Below are 12440 nucleotides of genomic sequence, written 5' to 3' on the forward strand. Positions count from 1 at the left end.
CAGGTATGCAGTTGGCCCAGTAAAAGGTAGCACCTAAAAAACTGTTGCCTTGCTGATATCTTGGGCATTTCAAATAATGGTCCCCTTTAGCCTTGTACCATACCTCTCTAATAACAGTGACCACCACCATAGCTCACATAGTTAACTTCTACTGTGCAACTAGGACTCTTCAATGAATCTACTTCTATAACAATAGGTTGGATAACTCCCAAATTCTGAATCATCCTAAGAAAGATAATCTAAGGCAGCTGGAAGGAAATAATAGACTCAATTTCATCTCCCCTTCTGAGTTCCATTTTTCTAGTTCTGGCATAATTCCTTGTTACTGTGAATCTGGACTTTCTACACATTCTAATAACAGCATAACAAGTATCATTATGTTATTACTGTGGGTACAAACTGATCAATTTGGGGATTATCCAGTCAAAACTGTTATTTCAAGGTATTTTGAATGACATATTTTAAATGACAATAAGCTTTTTAAAGCTTTTTCAAATCTTTCTGTGACTCTACCAAGGGTCCTGATGGACAGAAAAAGTCTAAGTGCCATTATTAAAAGTTAAAGCAGCTAAATTTGCCTGTTGCATTATAAACATTAAAATAGTTCTTTTCAGAACATAAACTGTTTTATAGATATGTATATATATTTATTTATACATATTTTCCATTAAAGCATAACTTTTAACTTTATAAATTAGTCTTGTAAGTTGTTTCACCCTCCTCTCTATTACATCAATTTTATGTTCACTGAACAGAAATTATTCACTAGAGTTATACCAAATAAAACATGCCTCAGAGTCAAGTTCATGACTTCATTTAAGGCCATGGAACAGAGCTGTCTGACTACTTGTATGACTTTCCATGACTACTATGCTTTCCTCTTCAGGAAAAAACAGAAACACCCAATAGGAATCGAAAGTATAGGAGAGGGGAGGTATATAGACTGAGAACAAACACAGGTAGAGTAGGGGCAGAGGAGACATAGTATAGGCCCAAGAGCACAGACACCTAAAATTTGACACCTTTGTAAGTATTCAGTGACCTAAATAATCAGACACTAGGTTCTGAAATAGGTATTTGGATATAATATGTAGATGTTCATCACATAAGTTTGAAAATTGGGACTAGTGTCAGAGAATCTAATCAAAGAAACCCAGCCCAATTGAGAGAAGTTGGAGACTGCTTCTCCCCCTCTTACCTTCACAACAAACTCCCATATGTAGAAAATATATATTTTCCCTTACAGACTATATGAGTGTCAGGTAGGAAAACAAAGGCCTGCAATCCACTTAAGAACATACGTTTGTCAATCCTTATTCAGCAAATCAACTGACTTCAGTGGAACTTAAAAGGGTATATGCTTAAATCCTCTGCTGAATTGGGGCCCAACATAGTAAACTAAAGAAAGTGGAAGATAGGGAGCTTTGGCTGAATAAAGTTCATTTTGTCTGAGAAGCTCAGCACTAAATTCTGTCTGCAGATTTTTTAAAATTAATTTGTCACCTTGCAAAATGATCTTAAAGAGGTCAGCCTGTTGCAATGTCAATGCATAATGAACTTTCTGAGGCTTGTCCCTCAAAAGGTCTTATATCAGGTTGTCTTGAAAAACCCTTCAGAATTATGTAGTAGACATTATTTTCTTACAAATCCATTCATAGTCCTTGGAATTTTCCCCATCTCATAGAATTGGAAAGTGGAACTTTCAAAAATTTGTTTTGATAACATAATGTCCCTGCTCTGAATCCATCAGTTACATCTGAATACCAGACTGAGGATTTTCACTCTTCAGAAAAAGCACCAAACTTTCAGCTATCAAGAATGCTCCATTATAAGTGTGACTATATAGCATGAAGTAATTGCAATCAGTCTTCCGGAAATATTTATAATGGAGCCAATCCTATCCTCACCTGGCCTGAAGTGGACTGGAACAGTCCAACTGCTCAAGGAGTGGGGAGGATTCCCAGTGACTGCACTGAAGGTGAATCAGCTCGGTCTTGCAGGGTTCCAACCTCACCACAGCATGCCAGTGTGAATGGAGGGTGGAAGCTAATGGCATCACAACAGTGACAATGATGATGGAGCTGACTGATCCAAGTCAGTGCTACCAGTATCTCATCAGGGACTCTGACATGTAGAGAGAAGGGTCTGTGTCCCAGCCTCCAATATAGCATACTGTTTGGGATGTGAGCTATGGACTGCTGCCCAGGATATGGCCTATAAACACAAAGCTATATTCAGTATCACTAACTTAGTATATATAATTCAGCATCAATAACTGTATAGCTATTTCCCTTGCATCTGTATATATACTTTGTTCCTCTTCAGTATAAAATACCAATGTTTCTTCCTATGAACCTGACCAGTGCCATAGTGGGGGGGAGAGAGAGGGGGACTGCCCCTCTGCCCCCTGCGGAAGTGCAGAAGTGCCAATAGGTGCTGCCCAGCCCAGGTGGGGCATGGAACGGAGCTGCAAGCGGCTCATTTCAGGGGGTGCAGACATGGGGGGAAGACAGCTCCCGCTGCTGTGTGCACTCTTGGGCAAGTATGGGTGGGGCCTGTGCCCCCCAGATCTGTGTGTGGGGCAAGGGTGGGCTGCTGCTGTGGGCTTTGCTCTGGGGGCCAAACTTTCTTGCCACGACACTGAACCTGGCACTGTGATGAAAGCCTTGTAGCAGTTCATAGGTATACTGCAACACACACACAAATATACTTGAAGGTCCAAAGATCCCAAAGGGTTGCATTCCAGTTGACAATAGGCATATGTACACAGCCATTCAAAAGGTAGGACTGCAACTGAGAGAGATACCTGAAATACATGAAGCACTGGTAGCAGCATAGTGATGGTGGCAGAACCTCCAAAGACATACCCAGGGCCCTAGCTGGGTATGGACATGCTGCCAGGTCTACACTGCAACTGGTACTACAGCTAGCTCAGGTATGTCCACCTTAGCTGCAGTCACACCCTTGGATAGAAGAGTAGACCTACCCTGAGCCTCTCGTATTCAGTGGAATCAAAATTAAGTTATCCAACTAGTAGTGAAAATAATGGTTTAGTTTATAAAATATAAAAGGTATTTCCATTGGATTACTGCTGTGATGTGACCATCTAATTGACAATAGCAGGGACACTCAGAGGTGAGCTGCAGGGACTGCTAAAGCTAAACACACTGTCACAATGAACTAGCAACCTTGTGGTCATGGCCACTTAAGTCATTTAACAGATATGTAGATTTAAGCAGACAGGTAAATGCCTGCAAGCCCAAGGTCTAAGGAAGGACCATCAACATTAATTGTGGGTTTTCTACCTGTTAGGTCAGCCAGCCCCTGGCCAGACTCATTTAATCCAGGAATTTCCCATCTTTTTTATCTGAGGGACAATCTTTCCTGCTTAATTTTGACACAGCCTCAGAAGCCTTCTATTCCCCCTTTTCTACCTGCCACTCTGGAGCCAACCTCCCTCATATCCCATGAACAGCTCTACAACCTCCCTCCCTCACAGTCATCTTGCAAGCCAGGGTGCGGAGATACCCAAGCTAACTCTGCATGTGCTAACTCCAGAACAGAAACATCCTAGCTACTTTTTGTACCTTTCCTTGTGGTGTGGCAACAACATTAATTAGCTCTGAGAGGCAGAGCTAATCAGTTTACCCTCAGTGCCACACTAGTAGGCTAGCTTAATATTAAAGAAAAATGTTTCAAAAAGATTACAAAAAAAGAAGAAGATCTCATCCAATGCCTTTGATGGTTTCTCTGGATTTGTTCTGCCACCAAATCTGGAGGAACAAGGAAAGACTTAGGCAGTTCTTTAAAGATGTTATATACTTAATGGACCACAAGACTTCCTGGTGGAACTGCTTGAGTGTGCATTTAAAATATTTTTATTAAAGGGCTATTATTTATCTAACAGACTTGAATGCTTCCAGGGGAACAGTTTCAGTCTATTTCAAAAGTACACATTTAGAGAGTGTAATATATATGCTAAATGTGGATTGTAAAAGTCTTAATAAAAACAGTCACTTTGCCTGTAAAGTTGCTACATTTAACATCTGCAATTTTGTTCTTAAATTATACCAAACACATAGTCATACTTAGCTCTTTTATAGCACTCCCTCATCTGCAGGCCTCCATGCACTTTCTTCAGCAATGTAAATTAAAATTATCTCCATTTGCAGCTGCGCAGAGAGGTGAAGTGACTTGCCCAGAGTCACAGAGTGAGTCACTGGCAGGGATTCCCCACCCTTGTCCTATTAGCTCCATGGGTCTGCCCCTATTCTCAGATTCCTGAGCCTCTGTTCCTTCCTCAGTCTTTTTTCTATTGAGCATGGCAGGAGAGAAAATACTGTGTCTTCAGACCAGCAGTCCCTTGGCATCATCTCCATGACTGACAGAGAACAGCGAGGGAAACGTCGCTGAATTATCCAGTCCTTGTGAAGACCTTTCCCAGTTTAGAGCCAGGAAACATCTGTCTTTTTATTGAATGGCAGGGATACCTGCTGCCATTCCCATAAGCCTAACCGTTCTTGCAAAAACGATGGCCTGAAGTGAACATCAAAGGCCTAAGCTGCTATCATCCCACAGCAGTCACAGAGGGGAAGTAACCCTCTGCACTTCGGAGTTTCCATGCAGTGATAGAAAGGGAAAGTTGGATTCTCTAGTTTGTGAGAACTGCTTTGTGCCCCAGTTGCCTCACAAAGCAGCCCAAAAGCCATCTGAGCTGGCTACAGGAGAACAATCCCCTTGTTACAGCAGCTCCTACCTAGAAAGTGTGACTGAGCTTTTCATGTCCTAGAAATTCACCCCTGCTGTTATGGTCTCTGACGCTGCTGGCCAAACAGCGTAAATTAGAGTAAACCTCAGGATGCTCTAACGTATGGTAGAGACTGGTCAGGAGCCAGGGTTGCCCAAATTAGGGATGAGGGTGTAGTATAAGACATATTTTTGTACTGTCAAATAATGCATCCTGCCTCTAGCTGCAAATCTGCCTTGGGGTTTGTCTTGTGATGAATATGGGCATTAGCCTGTATTACAGTTTGGGCCTGCTCCTGGTGAAATTAGCAAAGAAACTCCTTTACTTCAGTAGCACCAGGATGATTTTGCACCCTGATAAAATTTATACAAAAATCATTGGTAAATTTAAAAGAAAAAGCTGAAGCTGTTAAAATGACAACACTGCCTGGTACTTGGGTGAGAAATGACAAATCAATTGTCTTGCTGAAAATACAGGGACATTACAGTTTTATAGTTTGGATCTGTGCCCAGCTACTCAACTCTCACTGTAGCAATGTACCATTTTTAGTTATAAATCAATCCAGTCCAGCTGGTAAAAATCAAAGTTTAAAATAAAAATCACGTTTACCTGAAGCTGCTGGTCTAGTTCAGGAAATGCCAATGGAAAGGTGCTTTCAGGGGGAGCATCATCTAAAATGCAATGAATTGAAAGAAAAGAAAATAACAATGTTTACTATAAGCCATTTTATGTGATCTACTGACCATGTAGTGTGGTATCTAAGTTCATGCTCCTACACTGATCCCACAAGTACCTACATACATGTGTAATTTGGAACATGTAAGTAGTCTTATGGAGCTCAGGGGAAATACACACGAGTGTAAAGTTAAGCATGCACACATGTATGCCGGGTATGTGCCCGACTTTTTACTACAATAATTAAAACTTGGTCATACTAAGAGAATATATTATAATGTGTTAAAAAGATAATGGACATAGTTTCTGTCTCCTGTTCTCAAGTACAGTCCAAACAATTATGTTTTCAGCACTGATACTTAAAAAAACTCACAGATTCAGTGGAAGTGGAGGGCATTAACAACTTCCAGTGAGCAGTCAACATACCCTACAGCTGAATCTAATTGTAAATGTAACTTCCAAATAGATGTAAGAGAGATTTTACGGCTAAGGTATGCCACAGCCATAACAAAAACACTTCTATCTTTACAATGAATTATCCCCATGGAGTATATCTGACTGACAGCCTTGGATGGCGAGGGTCTCTGCTTAGGTCCAGAGAAATAAAATGGGAGACAGAAAGTTCATTTACCTATTATGCTATACAGAATCATAATGTTTTAACACTAGGGTTTTAACACCACAGGCTGCCTGCAAGGTGTGACGGTGAGTGCCAATTACATCAGTTTTCTAATGTGCACACTGGCCCACCGGGACCTGGGCTGAGTACAGAAATGTGAATCATACCCATGTGGCATCATTATTAGACACTGCAATATTTATTACTCAGTTTCTTTCATACCATCCATTATGCATTAGATTGTGAAGCCTGTTTATGGATTTTACTGCAGATTGCAGAAGGCTACTAGAACTTCTTCACTCTCAGTTAGTCTTCAGACTCTGTCATATATAATACATCACCATATTATCAACTAGGGTGATTTTCACATAGGAAAACTGCAAACTTAAGCCAGCGACTGCAATCTGCTCTCCAATGCAGACCCTTGCACTTGTTGATGGAACCACAGAAATCTTTCATTTATCAGTATTAGTACCTTATTTCCTTGCCAGGTACTTTACTGTTGGTGTGCTACTGTTGGTGGTCATGTAGCATTGTGGCAGTGGTAGTCGAGTTAGGTAAAGTAAGAACTCTTGTTCCATGAAGCGTGTGCATATTGATCAATATCTAGTAAGAGGCTCATTTTAACTAATACCATTAACTGTCAGCTGCCAAGGAATTATGCTGCCTTTATTATGACTTATATTGTGCTTGCTGATGTGGATGATGATGCGAAGACGACAAGTGGGGATTGTCCCAAGGAAAAATGTAGTAGAAAAGAGGACAACATCCACAGTAAAGCAAACCATCATTTCAATGAACTTGTGTAAGTAACAACTGAGATAGTGGTTCCCTCCCCCCAGGGAGATTCTGGGATAGTAGTTCACAGCCAGAATGCTGGAGCCCTGGGAGTATCATGAGATCCTTTAAAAGGTGTCTGTGAATGCCACACAATATTAGGGGTGCAAACATCTGCACATGACTCACAAGATCAACCAAGAGATTTCAAATAGGAATCCACAGTGACAAAAATATTTTGATTTGTTGTGGTCTCTGTGTTCTTTTCAATAGACGAATTGCTCTATTATTTTTCCAGAGTCAAAAAATAAATAAATAAACTGGGTGAAAATGAAGAGCTGGCATCTTCTGAGGGGTGCCCTAAGTCTAACAAGGAGTGTCATAAGTCTAAAAAGGTTTGAGAACCACTGTTCTAGGAGCTCAGTTTCCGGTAGCATTTACAAAAGCCCTTTCCCCCTGCACAGTATTTCCCTTGCAAGGTATTTAAGCTGTTTAACTGCAAAAAATTGATTCACATCTATATGCAAGTGTTTACCTTTAAGTAGTTGTTGCTTTCTTGTATGGATGTTAAAAATAGGCAAATGCTCTAAAAGAAGAAAGATGAATCATACTATATGGCCAAAAGGAAAGAAGGAATATGACTCAGTCAGACCAGTGGTACAGCTGCTCTACAAACATTTGGCCGAACACTTGTAAAACATTCTGACAGGGATATTGGATCAGAGTCATGGACAGAAGTAAAGTTGATATTTGTTTTGACAATGCCAGCAGTACAACATACAGTACAGTAGCCCAAAGGAAGACCCCTCATGCTTTTAAACTAGCAAAAAACCTGAGACCATGTATGCTGTGAAAGAAACAACTGCTGTTATTTTTTCATTACGTTGGATTTTAATTTTTTTTTCAATCTTACTGAACTTTTACAAGTCAGCTTCAAAATACCAGAGAAGAAGCACTGATATTGTTGTCTGCGGGGCGGTTACTAGAACTAGCAAAGACAAAAATTCCTACATAATTGCAAAAGGATGTAATATTAAAAAAGAAAACTAATGGCAGAGAAACCCCTTTTAATAAGCAGATGGTCAGTGCTCATTTTCTGAACACAAAGCACTGGAGTCAATGGTACTAAAAATAGAACGTATTGGTATCCTAACCATTATGGCATACCATAGTACATTTTATAATGGGCCTGCCCTAACATCTATTGAACAGCTGCAAGGGTTTTTTTTAGTTACAGTCACATAAGACTCCTTTAAAATCATCTTCTAGGTCATGTTCTATAAAGCAGATAAACTTGGCACTTCAGTCATAGGAATTATCCTAGGTACCTAATTCCCTTAGGCTCCTTTGAATATACCAAATTCACTTTCCAGTTCAGTTCCCAAAGTTGCTGGGAGTCTTATCCATTGACTCTGAGTTTCATCAAGTACTAACTGAAAAAGTGACAAACTTTTTTTTTCTTCTTCTGAGCTTCAAGTGGAATGAAGTACTATAGCAGGTCACTTTTTAGAATTAGCCACCACGTTTCACAGCTTGACAAAATGAAAACTTAAACATGTATTTTTATTTTACAAGAAAAAACAAAACAAAACAGGACGAGAGAGGGATGACAGTGATACAGCTATTTAATCATACTGTAAAATTTCAGAGAGTGGGAAAGATTTTTCAAAACTCCTGCATATATGTCCAAAAGATCAGCTACAGTTCAACCTGCAGTGATGGGTTTATTAAATGAAATTCTATGGCATGTGTTATGCAGGAAATCATATCAAAGGATCATAAGCATTCCTCCTGTCCTCAAAATCTATGGCCCACATAGTGGAAGGCAATGAAGATGACTGGCCTGGAGATAAATTATCAAGTTGCTACTATTCCTTTGCTACTTCCCATTTTCCTGACTGTACTGTCAGGCAATTCAGGCATTTTTTTTTTAATTTACCAGTTATTAATTTGTAACCAGTATTTTTTAAGTGACTGGCCTGAACCCTAAGCAACATTGATTAAAGCATCTAAGGGAGACAGCAGAATTCCCTCATCCTCAAAACTAAAAATAACCAACCTAAAATTAAATCAAGCAAAATTACATCTCAAACCAAACTGTCTCTCACCTCAACAGCCCTAATTATGCTCCTCCTGCAAAACAAAGTAGGTAGAGACAAAGAACTTATGGTTGGGAATTTTCTGACAAAACAAGTTTTTGTCAGAGATGACAAACTGTTGAAGCTGAAACTTGATCAAGTTCCCAGGCAACACAAAACTGGTAAGGATTACAAACATGTTGGAGGACAGGGCAAAATTCAGAAGGACCTTGACAGAAAGGAAAGCTGAGCTGAAGCTACCAGGGTGAAGTTCAATGCTGAGAAATGCAAGGTGCTACAACTCAGGAAGAATAATCAAAATACATATGCAAAATGGGTGACACCTGGATGGATGGCAGCGCTACAAAGAAGGATCTGGAGGGTCTTGGTAGATCACAGACTCAATATGAGTCTGCTCGGTGATGCAGCTGCTCAAAAGGCAAATGTGGTTATGGGATACATCAGTAGAAGTATTAGGCGCAATACATGGGAGGTGCCTCTCTACTCAGCACTGGTTGGGCCTCATCTAGAGCACTACGTGTAGTTTTGGGCTCCACATTTTACAAATGACATGGAGAAGTTAGACAGAGTCCAGAAACAGGTAAGAAACATGATAGCGGGTTTGGAAGGCAAGTCATACAAGGAGGATATCTATACCCGTGCTCCAGGGTGGAAGGGGGTACTTTAATTAGAGTAGCTCTGAGAGTGCCACTCTAATTAAAGTGACCACAATGTCACGTGTATTCAGTGTCCCACACTTCAAAATGGCAGTGGGGATGCTTTAACTAAAGCTTATTCTTCAAGCTTTAATTAAAGTGCCCCCACCACCATTTTGAAGCATGCAGATGCTGAATAGACAATACACAAAGGCTTGTGGAGTACACTAATTAGCATGCTCCAGCAGACTCAGTTAATTGAGTCTGCTCCAACATGTGCTAATTAGCATGCAATGGAGCAGACATCTGGCACATGCAGAGGTGCCTGGAGAGGTTGAAGAAGCTAGGCATGTTTAGCTTGCAGAAAAGGTGCTTAAAAAGGCACATGATAGCAGTTTTCAAATACTTGAAGGGCTGCCATAAAGAAGAGGGAGCACAACTTTTCTTTCTTGCTGCAGAGAGTTGGACACAAGCCAATAGCCTGAAGTTGCAGCAAAGGCTGGGGACTTTGACTGGGGTGTGCCAGGGCTCTTGATGGAACTTAAACCCAAAGATTCCTGGCTAGAGGGTCTTGCCCCTTCATTCAGGGTAAGACCAATTGCCATGTTTGGGGTCAGAAAGGAATTTTACCCCATGGTCATATCTGTATGGACTGTTGGGGTTTTTGCTTTCCTCCGTAGCAGGGGGCATGGCTCCCTCCCCGAGATCTCTCAAGCATACTTTAACAATTCTTGCAAAAGCAGGACATTGGCTACCACGGTCCCCCTGCTTTACCCTTGGCAGACTAGGGTGTTATGTCTTGTGTTGTGTCAGGGTTGGCTGTAATTTTGCTAAGAGGTTAGACTATGGATCTGTATAGGATGGTTTGGATAGGGATGATCCTGACTCTAAAACCAGAGAGAAAGAGAACACCTCATGCACTCTAAAACAGCCACTGTCCAGGGACATGGGAGACCTGGTTTCAAGTCCTTGCTCAGTCTTCTCAGAAAAAAAGACTTCAACATTAGCCTCCCATGTCAAATAAATGAGTTCTTTTGTAATTGTCTCGACAACCTGTCAAATGCTAACAACCTGTCATATTCTAACAATTTCAGCAACAAGGATGATGTTTCTCTGGTTTCCTGTGGATCCCAGGATACGGATAATTTCCTGACTTTAATTTTAGACCCTGTAATTAAAAAGATTCCAAATTTAAAGAAAAGATCTACCACATGACACTGATGTGAACCCCCCCCCCCAACCCATGCAGCTGGTGAGTGATTAACACTTTACCAAAGGGACAGTTGCCATTTTATGCTTCCTTCAAAGTCCCATTCCTCAGATCACCTATAACTGTTACACAAAGATCATAATTATAACCTTGTTCATTTGATATATGATCTTCAGGCAAATGATTCCCTTCTTCCACCTCCTAGCTAGAATGTCTCTGTACATCAAAGCTTACTGCTTACTCTTGTGTCAAGGCCAGTAGTATAAGAGCAGGATACGCTTTCCATCTAACATGCCACAGCTAACATGCCACATCACTGACACAGGATGAGGGGCAATTTCCTCTTGTGGTAGCAAAGACAGGTCAGTCTTCATGGCACACGTAATTGTCATTTTTCTCCTGAATCCGCATAGCATAGTTATGACTGAATTGCAGAGTGGTAGCAAAGACCGACCCAGCTCATTTTTAAGGGGAACAATGAAAACAGCTAACCTAGATGAAAGCTGATTCCCTACAGATGAAGGCTCTGTACTTCATTAACAATGTTCTGAGGCATCTAGTCCTCCAATATGTGCCAAAGTTATGCCTTCAAAAATGAAACCTGGGTCTGGCATGAAGTTTTGGATATACACTCTCTACAATCCACTACCCCAGCCTGTTCTGCCCTTACAGAAAAGTTCCAGTTAACCAAAATACAAACAGTAAAAACATAATGCAAAAACAAAATCAACACAAAAGCTATATTTACTTGCTATAAAACCAATTTTAACAGTTGCAGGTATTCTGGAGTCTTCATATTAACTCAGGAAACAGTTGCCTACTTATGCATACACACATGCATTTAATATACACATTTAAATATGTTAAAAGAACATTAAGATTGCAATATCAAACACTCCAATTTAGAAAAATGCCAGCTCAGTTCTGCTTCCTTGTGCATTTGTTTTATGATCCAGTCTTTAATGATATAATTACATACTATTTTCCCCCCTTGACATAGGCAGTAGTAAACAGATCCCTTCCACTAACATTAAAGAGTCAACTAGTCATATCAACAAGCTGTTATCCTGTATGTGGATTAACCCTTAGTGAGGATCACAACTCACACTTTGCCTGTGTAACACAGCTATTTGTGAGACAATACCGGAATGTGTGTATCCGAGTGCTTCAGTTTTATTCCTGGCTTTGGGAGGTCTAGCATCTGGAGCAGTGAGTACAGGCAGACAAGTACAGGCTTGTCATATTCATCCTGAAAGGCTTTCTGGCTAAGTAGATGAGATTTGGCTTTGTTATATGAGAGTCCTGAGGTCTATTCACAGCTCTGCCTGAAGTGACCTTATGCCACCTCTCAGTTACCTTATTTGCAAAATAGTGGGGGAACGATAATTGTCTGCCTGTAGAAGAGGCACATGAGGAGTTGTTCCTTAATAAACGTCATCATAAAGGCAATAACAATCCTTAGCTGAAGAAGAAGAAATAAGTGGCCAGCCCCTGGACAGACAGATGGTAGAATAACTACTTCTAATAATGAGTATTGCCTCTTCATTTATTTATGCTACCCTCATCTATTTGTTGTAGCAGACTGTTGTCTTAGGATAGGTACAGACATTCAGAGAGGTTAGGTGGGGGTTAGATCAAGTTAAAAATAGGCACCAGACCTAAGGTAAATTGGGATAGG

The 12440-nt window shown here is 40.6% G+C and overlaps 1 protein-coding gene across 3 annotated transcripts in view; it reads right to left on the reverse strand.

The window, feature by feature from the left end:
* Positions 1-12440, reverse strand: part of MAP3K7CL (MAP3K7 C-terminal like) — a 68661-nt gene that overhangs the window by 38302 nt on the left and 17919 nt on the right. For 2 of the 3 annotated variants that reach the window (XM_019525589.1, XM_019525588.1), the window contains one exon: positions 5357-5418. The exons of the other annotated variant lie outside the window; for it this stretch is intronic. In XM_019525589.1, the coding sequence (XP_019381134.1) occupies positions 5357-5418 (62 nt within the window). The remainder of the gene's footprint in view (positions 1-5356; positions 5419-12440) is intronic. 3 annotated transcript variants of the gene reach the window in all.

This window comes from Gavialis gangeticus, unplaced genomic scaffold, assembly GCF_001723915.1.
Source record: "Gavialis gangeticus isolate Ggan-Ray unplaced genomic scaffold, GavGan_comp1, whole genome shotgun sequence".
NCBI classification, from domain to species: Eukaryota; Metazoa; Chordata; order Crocodylia; family Gavialidae; genus Gavialis; species Gavialis gangeticus.